We start from the raw sequence: 18620 nt of genomic DNA, 5'->3' as shown, positions 1-18620 counted from the left end.
TTCTAGTCTTGATGACCACTTTACAGTACAGGTGATTGCCATTCACCCATCCACACACACACATTCATACAGTGCTTTTATGGGCAGCACTTTTTCTATGAGGGCCAATTCGGGATTCAGTATCTTGCCCAAGGACACTTCGGCATGCAGATGGGTAAGATCAAACTGCCGGACAGGACAACCACTCTACCCCTTAAGCCACAGCCGCCCCAGCTGCTCGTGGTTGTGGTTGTGTGTAATTTGGTTCACTGGTTTCAGCTCTGATTTGAGCATCAGACGTTACAATAGTTGTGCAAAATCGTTTGTTTCTTTTATTAAGAGCTTAAGACTTGTTGAGCCCACAAGAGGGAAACTGAATCACTGCGTGTGTGTTATTTTAATCATAGAAATGAATAATATTAGCAATGAATGTTCTGCAGATATATTACTCAGTTCTACTATTTACCCACTAGAGGGCAATATGTATCTGTGGAAAGCTCACAGTACTTTGGATTAAGGACTTGAGATGTAGATGAGGAAATATGATCTGAATCTGAACTAAATTCATAATTTGAATTTTTACCAAAATTTAAGCAAGAATATCATAATTATATGATGTGTAAAGTTAGTTGTTGATGCTGTTTAATCCCTGAATTAATCATAAGAGTCATGGATTGTGAAACACAGTTTTTTAAGTTTTCCTCATGCATATTCTCTCTCCGACATTTCCTATGTTTTCAGATGATGCTGAAGTGCAAAGACAAGAAATGGTACCAGTTCTGATCAGCACCAGGGGAGGAGCAGAGCTCCGCGGACAAGGCTTTCACCATTCATCGGCTCATTCGGACTCACCGTGACCCCGCCCTCCCCCACCCGTCCATTCACCGGTCCCTCCGAGCCTTCTTCACCGAGACACTTGGGATTTTCTTCCCTAGCACAATGTTGAACACTGTTCCTACCTCAGTCTGAAGGTGGAACTGAGGGGTTGACGGAGGAGAAGGACGACCTCAGAGGGATCAGATAAATGGTGTCTTTTTTTATTTTATGTTCTCGTCTCTTTACCCGGTTGGCGAGCGCACCTGGAGATCCTTCATTCTCATTTGCCAAAAGCATCCTTTAACCGTTTTCTCCACCCCCGGAGCCTCTGGTGGGCGGGATTCAAACCGACGAACACAGCCGAGAAAAGACAAGGCACCTAGTGAAGAAACAAAGACTACAAAAAATTCTTAAAATGTAAAAAGAAGGAAAAAGAATCTAAATACAACATTATATATACATAAATCTAATAAATGTGCAATGCTGTATCCACTTCCAAGTGACAAGTACAAAAGAATTGGGATAACTCACTGAGGAGACAGGAGCGGGGTGGGAGGCCCGAAGGAGGCGGCGTCCGAGATCCACAGGAAGTGCTGCGACAGCGACGCCTCCTCTATGCAGAGAGTCGCAGGGATAAAAAGCAACTTACTCTGATGTACACTGGATATCTCGTCATCTCACTCAACCTCTAGACTCTCCTCTGTATCTTACAAACGTTCATATCGTTACCGACAGTGTGTGTGCGTGTGTGTGTTCATTTCTATTTTCTCGCCATTCCTCTATTTGTTATCCGTTGTTTGTTTTTTTTCCTCGCTCCGTCTGTATTATCGGAAAATCTCTTATTTTTCTATCGTTGTGAAAGTGGATGATGTTTGATTTGTTGAAAAAAAGACGTGTTTTTTTTTGTGGCTTTTGTCAAACAACTCAGATTTATTTTCTCCTAATGAAAAGGGCTGGAATCTCAAAGGAGGGCAAGGATATAAAAGGCATATGTATCATTTAGTTCTCACTGGGAAAAGCGTATAAGCGACTCACTTTAATAGTTTACCTGAGGATTTAGATTATCTGATGTTATGGAAAATAATCCTCGCTCACCCTCTAATGTCGTGAACGTCCGCAGTTTGGCTTCGTCTGCGAGTGGGACCGTGCAAATGCTGATGGGATCAGTATTAAATACGCTGAAAGTCCAGCCAGATTTGTTGGTTTACAAATTCTGGATATTTATGTGTATTCGTATATATGCAGGACAGCAGAGACGTGGATGTATGATCTGTGATATTTCAGTTGTCTATGTGAGAAAGTTGTGCGTGTGCGATCTCCTTTGTTATATATTTATTTATCGAGGTGCAAGAGAACAGTGGTTCGGTGTCAGAAACTTCCACCTTCATCAATATCTCGTTTCTATGTCCATGTTTGCGGTAACGCTCAGATGTGGTGTATCTCTCTGTCTACCAGGCTTTTAACCTTTATTTGTATATAAGTAAATAGTTTGACAATCTAAGACCAACCGGAAAGTACATGTCAAGGTTGCTACGTTAAAAAAAAAAAAAAGAGGAGAGAGGCCATATTTTTTCTGACGCCAAAGAGTTGCTTTAGCTTTTCCATTGCACTATCATTTGGCTTCTCCGCTCCACGGGTCGCGTGTTATTCCGCATGGCTTCGTCCCCGCGGAGTGCAGACCCTCTTCTGGGAGTTGCTATCATCTTCATCACCTTTTTCAGGGGTTTCGAGAAACGGGAGCAAGTTGCAATGGAACTCAGCCATTTTATAGTAACATTGTGTCACAGTTTGTCATGAGATGTAACACTTGGACAAATGTTTAATGTTTTAAAAAGTGGCCTAACTGTTGGTCGACGAGGCTCTTTCCCCTTCAAACAGAAACCTGATCCATTCCACTGCAGCTCAGACACATGACTTACGGTATTCACCTATGTGTGTGTGTGTGTGTGTGTTTATATGCCTGTCTGTCTGTGTTAGGCTGTGTTTCCATTTAAGTTAAGTGATATTATTTAAGAGATATTTTTGTTTAATAATTGATGTTGATGTCCTCACCAGTCTGTGTCCATGCAGTTGAGTGTCTGTTACACTAAAGCCACCAGTGATGACAAAAACAAAACGAGTAAAGTCCGCATTAGATGACCTAGACGACGACCTCTGAATTCTGGTTTAATTGAACTTTTCCGTATGTTCGGGCTTCATCCACATGCTTCTCCCTTTTCGGCCTTTGACCTCTGACATGTCTCTTCCTCCACTGCTGGCTCCATCTCTCTCATAGCTACAGATATGGCCTTCTGTGTTTCGTAAGCGTCGTAGTGTGGATGTTGGTAGGTATAGATCTGTCCCCCCCCCCCAATGGTGAAGAAGAGGCCCAAAAAAATGATTCAGGACAAATAGAGGTCAACCCTGAACACCCATTCAGCGTCTCTTCCTTCCCACCTTACTGTTACGTGTTTCTTGTTTTTTTTTTTACTTTTCCAATGTTATATTTATTTTTATTCATTTTATGTTTTTGTTGAGTGTCTCGTCCATACCCGACAGTATGCAGTATTCTCCGCCCAATACAATCCACACACTCACACAAACAAGAGGGAGTCCTGTCAATCTGCCATATGCCGTCTTCTGTCCCCCGGATTCAACAGTTATCAGTGAGTTGCAGTATTTTTCTCATTGTAGCCAATTTTTCTTGTACAGTTTTATGCAACTTTCACATGGATGTTTATGACTTTATCTGCTGCCACAAAAATTTAGAAATTCTGTAGATAGAGATTACTGTGCAATGGAAAAATAAAAGTGGAAAATGTATTTTTGGCGTAAAGCATCTTTTAAAAAAACGAATCTTATATTTGAAGTTCACGTGCAAACATGAATATTTGACTGCTTTCACATGAAATAAAACCATGTCTCTGCTTTGTAATATTAGGGATGACAACAAGAGAGTGTTGACAAGTGTACTGGTGTATGTACAAATAGTGTTCATTTAGATAATGCTGAGAATGGGAGAGTTGCAATATCGCATCTGTACATTAGATGGCAGCAGACGCACATTTGCTTCCTTGGCGTTTAGACTGAGCAAGCAAAACATGAAGCGAGGTAGAAAAAGTGATGTAATGCTAAAGGCCTGATGAGAAATATTAAGGTGATCTAACAAGATGATATTTGACTTTGGCCGCCATCTGTTCTATTTTTCCATTTAAAGTATAATATCGGTCATTGTATAAGCTTGTTTTTGGAGCTTATACGGTCGGTGCTTTGTCTCGACTGCATCGCCTCTTTTCCCAGAGCAACACAATCCTGTATTGATCACACTAAGAGGCTTTCAAATGTCTTCTCTGGTTTCTTCGAGTTCGTGACACAGGTGGCGCTCTCGAGGGTCACCTTTTTTTCTGAAATGCGAGTTTTATTCCGCTCGTGGCTGATTTTCCTCGGTTTTTCTACTTGAATTACAGACAACATGGAGGTAAATGTTGTGTCAGCCATGGGAAACAGTCATCTTACACTAAGGTCTTTTCTCCTGTGTTTTTCCACTTAACTGTCGTACAATAGACCTCTACCTCGAGCAATAGACCTCTTGAATCAGAGATACAATTGTGCTAATCTCAGTCAAGCTGCCAATTCAGGTCAGTGAATCCATCCCGTGCTGTGTTTGCAGGGACTTAACGCTGTGGATCATTTACTGCTGAAGGCTTCCAGCTTGGCCGATGACTTCCTGTGGAAAGACGGATTTACGGAGTGTAAACGTACGTTGTCACTTAATGCTTCCTGACATCATGTGTGACTCACGCCCAGTGACTTGTACGTGGAATTCAATGTGGAATAATCAGTCCAGGCATGAAACTGAAGAATGGAATAGATTTTCTTTTCTTAATCTTATTGGGTTATAAGCCAACATATAAACCTCTTTTGTAATTAACACCGTTTGCTGGCGAGAGGGACAAAGCAGATCCGTACTGGAAATCGTTTCTATATCTGCTTTATGATCCATCGGACTACAATCAGATATACAATAGATCCATGAGATGATCGTCTGGAAAAACTGGCAACACACAAATTGAGTTTGTTCAAATTAAGATGACACATTATATGAACACAAGAAAACAATACCATAATGCTTTTTTACAGGAACCAGTTATGACTCCGCTCCTCTCTCTCTTCTCACATGATGGATAGGGGGTTATGGGCCCGCGGCTCGAAAACATTCCTTCTTTACATAAACAAAACTATCAGATAAAGTGGTGTCATAATTTTATTAGGAGGAGTGCATGTGTTTTTCATTAACGATAAGCTCCTTGGGCTACTAAAGGCTGAAGGGTAGAAGATGAGGGGAGAGTGGGAGATGGAGACGGAGGAGGGGAGCTTGTGGGAGGTGAGGGGGAAAGAAAACATCACATTGATTTGTTCAATTTGACTGAGGACATGAAGAGAAGGTCACGAGGGAGAAATGTTTGGTGATGTATACTGTTTGAACCGCTGACCTTGTTAGCGCACGCACAAACACACACAGATATAGGCTGGGCGACGCAGAGCCGAGCACACGCCGCTCAGCAAGTGACACGTAGAGTGTCACCGTTGCTGTGGCGACTGGAAACACGTCTGACCCTGAGCCACGTCGGCAGCACGGCAGGAATCAGCATGACACCGAGGTGGGGCAGGAGGAGAGCGAGGATTTAAATAGAACTCTCGTAAATATAAGATGTTTTATATTTTATCACACTGTATCATATTCAAAGGTTACACGTAATAATACTCTTTGCCACTAGATGTCGCACTAGCACGACAGTACAAAACAAATGCTTTGTTCAGGGGGGGGTCTCAAATGTGCCTGGACCAGCTACCAAAACAAAAACCAGAGAAGTTCAGATCATAACACACACAGACAGGGGAACTTTTTTTGTTGTTTTTGCGCAAGACGCCATTATTTCACTATATCCATCACAAAGAAGATAGTTTTGACTGTGAGGTGAATATTTCAAATTTCATAAATTTACAACCTGTAAAAATATAAATCATACAGTGAGTAATAACGGGCAAAGACTAAACAAATAATATTACCTGCTGTTGATGGTTAACGAAAACTGAACCTACCATTTCAACTTTGGTTTCCTGGATTAAAGACCAAAATCAATCCAATCTAACGGCATCGCGATGCATTGTGGGAAACAACATAGGGTATAAATAGCTTCACTAAACATTCAGGCCGCCCTACAATATGGCGAACTCCCTACACGGTGCACTATATAGTGATTAGTGGGCGATTTGGGACACAGCCTTTGAAGGGTCCTGGCAGGAGAAGTTCACAGGCGTCATTGAGAACATCCATCATGGCTGCGTTCCATCAAGCTGAGCCAGGTTCAGTGCTGTGCGCTTGTAATCAGGACACTTAATGGAACCCAGCCATGGGCGTCATCGGGTGGGTTAGATTCACCTGCTGTGATGAGGGTCATTTAGCTGCAGTCGTTTATATAGAAATATATATATCAGCTTTTACTTTTATCTATATATATATATATATATATATTTCATTTCGGGTGCTGTAGTTTGCTGTATGACGTTGGATTTTGGATTTACACACATGTGGATGACTTGTACACAACACTAAGGTGAGCTCTAGCTGTCTGGAGTGTTGCTGTTGAGTTCAGTGATTCCTGCACAGAGCTGGTTTGTGGTTACAGTCTTCTGGGTTGTTTAATCAGTGCATGTGAAGCATTTGTGTCTGTTGGCTGCTTGTTTCGTTTTGGAGTTTTTCTGCCTTGACTGAAGTTAAAACTGTAGAGAGTCGGGCTGGACGATATAATAAACGTATATCTTGATGAATATTTTCACATAAGTCATTATTTCTTTTTAAGTTCAAAGACTGTTTGCTCCTGAATGAAGGTTTTGGTTTTGAACAAGCAAATAAGGAGATTATTAAATGTCTCTGGATACTGTTTTATCTCCAGTTCTGTCAGGATAAATGCAGCATTTCCTCGTGTGCCGCTGCTCAACCCGACTTTCACTTTCTGCTGCACAAGCGTCTTTTCTCCCTTAATCAAGAGGCAAGAACTTGGCTTTTTAGTCAAGGCTCATTTAAATACATATGTTTGTTTGGTGTAACTGTGCCCTGTTAACTTCTAGCCTGCACATAATGGGGAAATGTGTTAGAAGGATCATTTGCTTCAATCTGTCAAGCTAAGAAACATCTGTTTTGGAAATGAGGGGAAGATCATCTTGTGGTGTGTGTGTGTTTGTGTTTGTTTTTATGTTCTGCTGGGGACTTCAATTTGAATATACACCAAGGATTTGTCAAACATTGAGTTTCCCATGGTTGGAGATGCCTTTATGAGGGTCAGGACTTGGTTATAAAGGGTCAGGGGGAAGCATTAATTTGTGATATTTAGACGTTAAAGAACCAGGGAATGTTTAATGTCAGTGTCCCCCACAGGGATGGTGAAAAGTGTGTGGCTGGAGGGAGAAGGCATGGGTGTGGTTGAAAGTCTGACCATGTAATTTTAAAATGGCTTCAACTCCGTTCCTCGCTCCCTGGTGGAGTGAACGGTCTGAAGAGCCGGGGATTGTTGGTCTCCTGTCTGCCTCTGCAAAAACGTCATCGATCCAATTTGCCAAAGAAACCTTTGAGTTACGTTGGAAAAAAATGTCAAATTAAATACAACCTAAATAAGTGCTCACCTTCTGCAGAGATGGAAGAGGAATGCACGCAAACTACAGTCGAGGAATTCCTACCATCACAAAATGGCTGCCATCCAAACCCTCAGCCTGCGCCACCAATTTCAGTTTGTTGTAATTTGTGGTTCAGAAATACCACAGCACTAATAAACACAAATTGAGGCTGTGTGTATGTATATATATATGTGTTGTGTGTGTGTATATATATATATATCTCTATCCATGGAAGAAGACTTTTTCCTGTCTTGCCTTGAATGTCGCCGTCATGTTGTAGCTGATATATTTTTAACACTGCATAATCTGTTCTTTATCAAATCACAATCTCCCAATGATCCTTCTCACACAGTTGCTGGAGACTTTATTCTCCATGATTGAGAGGTCGTATTATTCCAGAAAAGCACTATTTGCGGTTCAATAACACAGTGGGCTTTAAAAACGAAATTAATTCAGTGTGGTTTGATTTTGGCGTCAAATGAAGTGACGAGTGGGTTTTTTATGATTTGTCGTGTGCTTCTCCTTTATTTAATAAAAAAGATGGGTGTGCCACTTGGGTCGATCTGTGCGAGGATTTGATTTGTGTCTGTAAAAAAAATCCTTGTCAAAATATTGAATTCTGTTTAGGCTGGTGGCTCCGCTGCTTCTGGAGAGGGACCGTTTCAATATGCGAGGCATGCCGTGTTTTTAGCATAAAAGGGATGAAACTTTAATGGCTGGTTTGAAAGCTCGGCGCTGTGCTGCAGCAGCGAGCACCAGATAATTTGACTGCATGGGATCGTTCCGCTGAGTTGTACCATCATTAACCCGTAACTGCATTCAAGAGAGTTGCGGCTTCTTTTTAATCATATATGTAATTAATTTTTACTGCCTGCTTTTAATTATTGCTTTAATGTTGTGTTATGACTGGATGTGGATTAATATGAAGAGGAACATTCTCTAAAGAGCACGCTATATATACTTAAAATTGTCTCTGAGAAAGTGGTGGACACTCAGAGGAGCAGGAACAGCCACATTGCAACATCTGGCAACCACTGTCCTTTCTCCTATAATCTATATTTGATCATACCAGGAGATCTGATCTGGTTGTTGCACCTTATCAATAATTGACAATCTCAGTGAGGTATCTGTTTATATATCCTGTGCAGCAACAAGAGACTGTCCATATTATTCAGGTTAGTGTGTGGAAGGACATTGTTTGTTGCAGCGCAGCAACTCTTACTGCACCACTGAGCCCCATTTGGTATAAAGAACGGTAAGATGTGTGCAGAGTAACAAATACCCGGGCTCCTTCTCAAATATTTGTTCAATATTCCCCGGAGACCCATAATCCTCAGGTTCAGTCCAAGGGTTCTTGTGGGAGTAATAAATACTCATGATCCTTATCTAGGCCACTCAGATCCCCCTGTCTCAGGAAGAGAGGGGTTATCATTTCTCTTTAGACACAGCACTCATCTGTCCAGAATGTAAACGCCTGTAATTTCCCAACTGGGAACAATGGGGAGGTTTAAGAGCCGTTGCTTTGTGCGAGCTGCTGCAGCGCTCGTCATTAATGACGATCAAATTCAGGAACATGCATTAAGCCATTTATCCTCAGTATCTTTTTTTACCATTCGCAGAATGAAGAGTCAAAGAGGGATGTTTAATTAACTCACATTAGGTGTCCAGGTATGTCGGAAGTGTTCTTGAGGATAATTATGGCATAATGGGGAATGGTTTAAAAATAGACACTAACCTGTTCTCCCCGAGGTGCCCTTTTATCAAAATGCCATAAAACCAATCACCAACTGGGAGGGAACCCGTTCATTGTCCTAATTTGTCCGCCCAAGGACACGCTGTTCCAAATCCGGAGGGTAACTTGCTGTCTGGGCAACCTGTGGTCTTTGAGGTCGGGGAGAGCTGTAATCAGCGCGGCCTCCGTTTTACTTTGCTCGTCGTGTAAGCAATAATTTGGAGCAGTTTGACTTGTTCCCGCACCGAGCCGTGGTGACACGCTCGTCTTTCCAGAGGTGTGGTCCTGAGGAAACAGCGAGACGACCAGGGAGCTGTCTCTATAATTTACTTGACAAATTGCTTGACATGGATTTGTTGGAAGTAAACGTGTTCATTTTTTTCCTCTTCTACTAGTTGTCTGTTTTTAGAAGGACGACGAGAGAAAAACTCTTGATTTCATACAAATATTAAATGATTCAAACATAGTTTTTAGATTTGTCCTTGATTACCTTCTCTCAAACACTGATGCAAGCTGTCTGGGGACTCTAAGTTTGATGGACGGGCTGGGGCGTTCATTAAAGTTTCAGGGTCTGCAGGATAAAAATTTGTGAGAGAGGCCGACCGATGCAGCCGTGACCTTCTGCTTTAATAACACACAATACAGGCGACAGACTGAAGACATCAACTGACCTTCAGGACTTCTGAGTAATATGAGGCATCAGAAGGGCAAAACTGTACGAGCGAGCAGCCGAACTAAACACTAAACCTCCTATGATGTCAATCACGTTGTATCGTCAAACCAAATCTCACTTTGCCTCATATCACGAGATGCTTCATATCGCTTTCTACTGAACCCTGAGCACCTGATGCATCATGGGAGCACAGGATACCTAAATTATTGTGAGGTTTAAAAAGTTTACACCATTTGCAATGTGTTATACGTCTCCCTAAAGTGAGCATTAAAAAACAGACATATGAATGATCAATAGCTAAAGTGACTGCAATTTATACTATTTAAATAGGAATTAACACAGAACGGCTGTAGTCGTCTTTGACTTTGCCGATTTTTACATCTAGTCTCATGTTTTCCAGAGCCCTGACATAACCTGTTCTTTGGTTGTTTAATGCTGGTTGACAATCGGCTATAAGGTGCATTACTGCCACCTTCAGGCAATGGCAATACTTCTACTTGATAACAAGTACTGGTAAAAACAAAGCTTAATGCCAATTTGAAAAGTCGGTACCCATCCCTTCTACTAAATGGACCTGACTGTTCTTTAGCAATGTGGACTATTAATTTCTTTAATGGCCTCATACTGTTGCCCCTTTATTATAGACTCATAAGTGTTTGTACACAGTGGGACATTATACTTCTGCTGTCTGCTTGGAATAGCACCCAGTCGACCCGGAGCCCCTGTTAACACGTCTGCCCAGTAAATTGCCTTGTTCTTCTGCTGCAGCAGTTTGTGATTAATGAAATAAATAAACCGTAAAAATGAACAAACTCCGCTGCTCAGCACAGCGCCTGCACAAACGGGGAAAAGCTGGTCTGGAGCATGTGAGCACTCCATAAAACACAAACCGCCAAGTACACAGCTTAGCCGCGCTCCTTTTTATTCAATTATTCATCGCTGTGGAAAACAAATTGCCAGTATGTGGTGCTGTGTGTTATCCTTCCACTGTGGGCCCATGTTTCTCCGGCAGAGGAGATTCCCCCCGCTGGAATTCCAGAGATTCAGACGCCTCGTTTTGGAATTTTTAAATGACTGCCTGGCAGCCGCCGGTGTTTCCACGGCAACCGTGTGATTGGGAAAGGCAATTTGAATGGTGGCTGTCGGCGAGGAGAATCGAGCGCTGCCACGGGGATAGGTTTTACCCGGCGAGAGTTTACGTTAAATGTGGGTCAATCATAAGCTTCTATTAAGTCTTCACCCTGGTGAGGCATATTAATTTGCATTTTGCTTCACTTGTGTTAATTTGCATTTGGCTTCACTTGTATTCCATTAAGGGTGGTGGGCTGCTCGCCGGTTTCTGGTGTGTGTGTGTGTGATGACTGTGTGACAGTGGGAAGCGGGGGGTGTAAATGCAGAACTTCCAGTGCTTGCAGACTAATGGAGGCAGATGTCATCCTGTACTCTGCTTGGCTTTTGATCACAGTTTTTCTGATCAGGCAGCTCATTTGTTCAATTTGACACATGCAGGGAACGAGCAGCGCTAAGGGGAAAAGTACAGTGATGGTTTGCATCAACTGGCACTTAACATAGGGATTGTATTAGAGATTGTTGATTAATGCTGCGATTATAGCTGCAGTGTGATTGGTCTGGTCTGACGATCCAATCACAATCTGTGTTATTGTGTTTATTTCGGCCGCCAGTAAGCTTCCACAAGAATGCCATTAAACGTTTTCTGTATTCCAGAACATTTCTTGGTAATATCTGTGACTTGAAGCTTAATTTTAATGTATTTATGTGAGCTATAGGTCGTGTAATTACACACTTTAATTCAAATGAATGAATGAGACTAAAGAAATGACATTCCATCCAAAAAGACGGAGATAAAATCTCTCTGAAACAATCATAGACGGGTTTTATCAATCTCACCGACACTGATCTGTTAAAAATGTCACTTACGACACAGTGCGCCTGTGAAGACATGAATATTTTATACCCATGTACCATTTCTAACGGCACGTCTCAAACCAGTGGGGGATTAGCAAACAGGCAGAGAGGAGCATCTGCATATCGGGTTATAAATCTTACGATTATGGATGTTTTATAGTTGTGTGAAGCATTGACACCTGAAGACACACACACACACACACACACACACACACACACACACACACACACACACACACACACTGAATCAATACATCATGGCACAGATGTGTTTTTACTGTATTGAGCCAACTTTCTGAATCTACTGTGGTTGAGGATTTTTAAGCCGTAAAGCTATTTTCCTGTTACTTATTAAATTATCCTTAAAGGCAATGATTGTATTTAAGTTTTTATTCATGTGTGTAATAACACAGTAGCTTAGATTTCTTAATGATAGATTAGATTAATTGTATCAGGCTATTTAATCAACATTTAAATAATGCATATTAATCATGGGGTCATACTTGATATCGGCAGTTACCCAATGTTCAGGGTATTGAATAAGAAATGAGCAATAAATATATTTCTACTTCTTCACGGCCTCATTCAGCCGCCCAACCCGAGTCCGGCCGGGTTCAGACAATATTTTTTTATTGATATTCAAGTTCACGTTGGGTTTGGTAATGTTGGCTCCAAAATCTACTTAATTTTTTTTGCAGATGGCACATTGGGAAAACATCTGGTCCGGACACCAAAAAGCAGAATGCCTGTCTGGTTCTATTAGTTTTCTCTCAGGCTCGGAGAGAATTGTGGCCTGAGGCACTTTCTGTATATGTACTCGTACACGACCGAGTCTCACTACAGAGATGTATGGATACTTGCTACTTGGTCATGTTTAGTTTGAAAATAATTGCAGTTGCGATAGCAATATATCTGACATCACAGTGCGGCAGTTTTCTTCTCTTGTCTCCAACATGCTCCTTTCGGAGATGCTGACCACACAGAGGAAGTCGTTTCACCGATCAGGACAAAGCCCTTTACAACCACACATGCCAGCCAGAGACATACACAAATAGAGGCGGCACACACACACACACACACACACACACACACACACACACACACACACACAAATCCTTGGTAATGGTAATGAATAGCTGTGTTACTCTAAACGGCGTCTCCAGAGAAATGGTTGTCATGAATGACGGGGTTGTGTGCGTGTTGTATCTCAGCACGAGCTCCTCACAGACTCAAACTTCCTCCCCAGTGGATACGGAGCCGTAAGGAGCTGATGTGCTTGCCTCAGCATTAACACAGAGAGAAAGCAGGGGCGAGTCATCGTGAGCGACCGATTCTCTGCTGCTATTCATGGAAAGGGCAGGATCAGGTTTCCAGCACGAAAGAGCCTCTTCTCTGCAGCAGTTTTTCATGTTTCACCAGCAGGAGGAGGATAACTGACAACCACAAATACAAAATGCATAAGCTATAGTTATCTTGACTCTGTTAAATCTGTCATTAAAAGATTTCAAAGTGGAAAACAGATGTGACGGAGTGACTACAGGGAGGTTTCTTCAACCGGAAGACGCAGGTACAATCTCGCATGTCAACACAGGTGCTTTTCAAGGTTGATTTAACAGTGGAGTTGACCGAAAAAGATGCTTGTACCCAAGGATTCCTCTCACTTGTTTGCCAAACCCTTATCTCACCGCCGAATTACCGTCTACAAACGCGTCTCCCACCCCGGGCAAAACAACACTCAACACTTTCGAGCTGAAGCCATTAGTGAAGGAGGACAAAGGAGACTCGAAGCACAAGTGTAAACACGTGCAAACACCCATGATGAGCGGCCTCCGTGAAACGTCGAGGTTTAATTTAAAAAAATAAAAAGTAAAAAAAAAACGTTGACTCTTCTATAATTCAAATGGCTTCTGCTCGTCCCTGCTCCTCACACTCAGAACACTTTCAGCAGGAGACAGGAGCGCACACTTTGCTGAAGGCACATTAAGAATACATCTCAATTTAAGTTACATACTGAATAAAAGCAAACCTCTGCAACTAAAATACTCAGTAAATGGCTAAGGGGGCTTTTTGTTTATTAAGTAAAAGTTGCGACATGTTGTTCTAGAGGGATGTTTTTCATTTTGCCGCTGCATCTGCACATTGTTTGTGCAACGTGATACTGTCTTAGTGTTGTCAAATCCTTTTTCTTGAGTGTTTTTTAACATTAAAACATGAGCTTTAAATCAATATTTGAAAGTACTACTTGAAAAACAACAACATTGGTAATGATTACCTTCACTAGTTAGCAACATTACTACAACTACAGTACAAATTACCACCAAACCATGTGGTAAATTCATTTTTCCGCTTTCTTACTTGATTTCTCAGAATATTTCATGAATCTTGATGAAGGAATCAGGCATTTTTAGAGGACTGATATTTAGGGGTTGGGTTTCATTTGGATTTTTTTGGATAATGGTAAATCACACTTTGTTCCTCAAAAAAAACACACAAAATGAATCATTCAGTGATTAAGAATTTTGCAAAATTGCAAAAATTTACATAGCAATCACATAATAAATAAAACTTAACCCAACTACAATAATTTAACCCTTAAACCCTTATAACAAAACGAGAAAGGCTTATTTTGCTGTTATAAGGAAACATTCCTTATAACAGCAAAATAAGCCTTTCTCGTTTTGTTATATTTACTGCTTTCATTTCAATTATAAAATCTTTAAGACTGCAAATGTGTCCAATCCTGGACAAATATTCTCATTCTGAGGAACCCAAATGTTTGGTTTCCTGAAAACCTCATATCCTTAGAGCGACCGACGGTTTTAAATCTGCATGATTCACAACAGAGGTAATTAAGTCTGTGCGGTTGCTGCTGTTCCTCCACATATCTAATTAAATCATGCAAATTAGACATTTGTGTGCTACTGTAGTGCACAAACATGTTTGCCCGATAGCCGCATGCAGCTTTATGAAATTTGACCTTGCACCACATATCCGAGATGACTTCTGATGCAAAAATGAATCGAGGCGCAACAATGCGAAGTCTGTCCGGGTAACGATGAGGACTGCTGTTATTGTGTGGTAATTGGCTGAGAATGTGGGAAGGGAAGTAACGGAGAGACCACGGACAGAGTCGCTATCAGGGCTTTCATTGGTTTTCCCTCAGTAAGAATCTGTCACTGCCATCTAGAATCCAGCCTAATACGAAATATGATAGACTTTGTTTTGCTGATACTGAATGTATTTCATCTGCAGGGGGGAGATTGTTCTTCACTGTCATTTGGTAAAATGAAAGCAATTAAAATGTCAGACTGTCTCAGGATTAAATTAAAAAGTATAACTCGATCCAACAGACTGACACTGTCACTAATAAATCCAGTTTTACATCAACCCTTGACTGACACAACCAAAATGAGTTTGGCTGTGACCATGGGAACGTGTTGGGACGCAGGATTCCGACGTCTGAAAAGTGAGATACAACTACACTGGTGACTAAATATGACAGTTTTAATGTGATTTTTAATTTGAAAGTGAAACGTGGAGCTGAAGCACGGTGGTATGGATCCCGCTCCAGAAGCTTTACAGGACCACCGGTGTGACCTGGATCAACCAGCAGAGCAGGATTTCATCTGTGTAATTGGCCGCGGTGGCGTTTAAAACCACTTTAGGAGATTTGATGTCCGTGCTTTGAAGCGCGCATGTGCGTGTTCATTGGCCAGTGATAATTACCAAATACCCGTAAACATTTTATCGGCACAGATGTGTCCGTTTCATCCACGTCGTACACATGCGTGCAGGCCTTTGTGCAACAGGAACATCAAATCCTTGTTGAACACACGCTGACACGATGCCGCGGCCCTGCAGGGAGTGAGACTCAGACCGAGCATGTCTCACTTTGTGATTGCAGCTGTGTTCAATTTGGGCCTGAAATTGGATATTGTCTCCTCGGCTCTCTTTTTTAATTAAACTGCTTCCTATTCCAGAGGACAGGCTGTAGATACCAGAACTGACTGTTAACAAATTAGTGAGATTCCTCCAACGCTTGTAGTTCTGTTAAGAAATGCACAAGGAAAAATATTTGCGCACAGTTTATTGTGGCGGCATTGTGTTCAGGCACCATTCAGTTAGTTAATCTGTTTGAACACAAACTCAGCGGGATGTTGGGAATCCAGTGGGCTGGTTGACGTGGCAACAATTATGAGTTTAAAAAGCTTCTCATCCGGTGTTCAATGGTGACACAGATTCAAGCCGACAGAAATCGATCTCGTTAATACGTCAAAAACGTAATCCGTCAGCCTCAGGAGATATGACCTCATGATGAAGTCAAATAAGTTTTTTTTTATTTAAATCTTTCCCTCTTGTCTGAGGGTGTGTTACTGTCTGCATTAGGCCTGCAGGGCTCTTTGTTCATCCATCCGTCCATCCATTACCGAGAGCTGCTTCTTCTTGCATGTTTGTGAGACAAGCTAATCCCATAATGTCTTTACACATTTTTGTTCATTAATTTGATCAAAGGGTTGTTCACATCGAAGAGTGTGTTCAGGACTACGTGTGTGTGTTTTCCTTTTTTTTAGTTCAGTTGAATCTGACTCTGGTTCATTTTCCTCTTTGAGTGATTGGTTTGGGCAGGTGTGAGCACAGTAATCACGCTCGGCTGCGGAACAAAACAACCGCACGGAGACCTTCTGGGAGGACGTGGTCTCGGTCAGGTCCCAGATGAACTCTGAAGTTTGTTTGTGGTGGAAACGTGATCCGACCCCGGTCCGACCCATCTAGCAGGTGTTCTCGGTAAGTTTGAGCTAGAAAGAAAAGCTTGAAGAACTCGTGAGGTTGGGAGGGTTACACGTATCTGTCGGGTGAGGAAGAGGTCGTTGCTCTTCAGCGACTGGAATAAGATTTACCTTGTTACTTGGAATTTGTCTCTGCATGCTGATCAGAGCAGTAGTTTATTGATTTATATATATATATATATATATTCAACTATACTAAAAAACATTAACTGGGAGAGAGTCACTAGTCTAGTATGCTTGGTACATCCCAAACATGTTTTTTTTTAATACTACCTTGCTAAATATAATTCTGATTATAATGTACTGTAAGGCCCTCCTCTTTTTACCCATGATGCAGCTCAGCATCAGTAATTTAAAAGGCTAAAATATATATTGTACCAAATCCAAACAGTAGTACGTCCACTGTGCTGTTTACATCTTATGGAAACTTTTGAGAGCTCGTGTTTGGGCATCATTTATTTTAACCTTGACTATTTCCGGGTTTCCTTCAGTGGCAACTCCCAGTCCATCTTGCCATCTTTGTGTTTTGACCACTGCTCAGTTGATTAACTTTGTTATTATTATAATCTACGTTCACCTACTTGCATTCATCAAGTAAAGTGCGCTTTATATAAAAATCCCCCAAACCATGAGAAACTGTAACAGTACTAATACAATAATATGCTCTGATTCTTCATTATTATAAATATTATCAGTCACCAGTCGCACAATATACTCCGAATCTGTTTTAAACCATGTTGTGATCATTTTATGAGGCCGTTCCTTTATCAGGCTTTAAAACTCGTCAGGCAAAGTCTCCTTTCTCAGATGAGGGAGTCAAAGGGCTGAAGCTCTTTGCTGGAGCTGACAGTTTCCCGCAGCCTTTGCTGAAAACAGATCTGAATCTCTGAAAAATCTTTGACAAAGAAAAGAAGCGTCTGGTTTAAAAATACTCAAACATACTGAAACATGCGCTCAGCAGACACACACACACACACACACACACACATACAGTATCTACACATCAGCTCTAAGGTACAGTGTGGGTTGTCATTTTTGTATTGAGCGTTTGACAGCCTGCATGTCAGACTCCTCTCCGGGGAAAAGAGCAGTGACGGATGAGGCAGCTACAGGAAGGCCTTTTTTAAAAAGAGAGGCACACTCACATCGAAACATAAATGAGCACAGCTACACATGTCAGATAACCTCCAGAGTGACGAGTGCACAAAGGAGATTAGAAGCCAAATTCATCTTCAGAAATGTGGCATCACTAAATATGACCCAAGGATGAATTATTTTCTTAATTTTTCTCATCGTTATTTATTGTTTTGCTATTGATTGTGTTATTTGTAGAGTTTGTCCTTCCAACCCCTTCCGAGAACATAGAGCTACCTTGTCAGGATTGGTCCTCTGTCACATGACCTCACAAACCCCCCTGTTTCCCTTTGTATAGACACGGTGCACATGACACACACATGAATTCTCCATTTGTGAAGTGTTTTTTTTTAAGAGAGAACTGCCAGCTGCCGTCTCTCTCTCCCCATCTTTCAGTTGTCTTATCACGTCGGGCCTCGGTGTGGTCGTGTACAGAAGCAGAGCGGCGGCGGCCCTTTGTCGACTCTTTCCTGCCGTCAGCAGAATGAGCCGTTTGGCCCCGTTGACGTTTGCAGCCACTGGATTCTTCCTGTTCTGTCACAGCTCGAGGTGAATTTAATCGAGAATGAAAAACATTCCCGCGACAACACATGCGACAACACACACACACACATGTCCAGACGGGCGTCGCACAATGGGTTCGGGTGTTGATCGGTGTCCGTCTTCAACAAAGCACAAAGGCTGGATTTGGTGTCTTGCTGTGATAGAGGAAGCCGGGGCATGTTCCTCCTTGATAACATTGTGTGGTGTAATGGAATCGTTCACGGTGGCTTTGATGCACAAATGTCTCACCAGCTGTTTTTTATTGTTACATCGCAGTGAATCGTAATGATCCCATTATGAGCAAAACAGATCAATTTTACCCAAAACTGTGATATTGTCCTCGAAATAATTCAGCATGCTGTTATCCTAAGAACTG

At 41.8% G+C, this 18620-nt stretch overlaps 1 protein-coding gene across 3 annotated transcripts in view; it reads left to right on the top strand.

The window, feature by feature from the left end:
* Window positions 1–3597, top strand: part of stxbp5a (syntaxin binding protein 5a (tomosyn)) — an 88752-nt gene extending 85155 nt beyond the window's left edge. For all 3 annotated transcript variants that reach the window (XM_047338166.1, XM_047338165.1, XM_047338164.1), the window contains one exon: window positions 721–3597. In XM_047338166.1, coding sequence (XP_047194122.1) covers window positions 721–762 — 42 coding nt within the window. In that variant the 3' untranslated portion in view covers window positions 763–3597. The remainder of the gene's footprint in view (window positions 1–720) is intronic.
* The last annotated feature ends 15023 nt before the right edge of the window (window positions 3598–18620 follow it).

The sequence above is a fragment of the Hippoglossus stenolepis genome, chromosome 20 (genome assembly GCF_022539355.2).
Source record: "Hippoglossus stenolepis isolate QCI-W04-F060 chromosome 20, HSTE1.2, whole genome shotgun sequence".
NCBI lineage: Eukaryota > Metazoa > Chordata > Actinopteri > Pleuronectiformes > Pleuronectidae > Hippoglossus > Hippoglossus stenolepis.
Note: the sequence above shows the minus strand (reverse complement) of the source record. Positions and strands in the feature narration are given on the sequence as shown.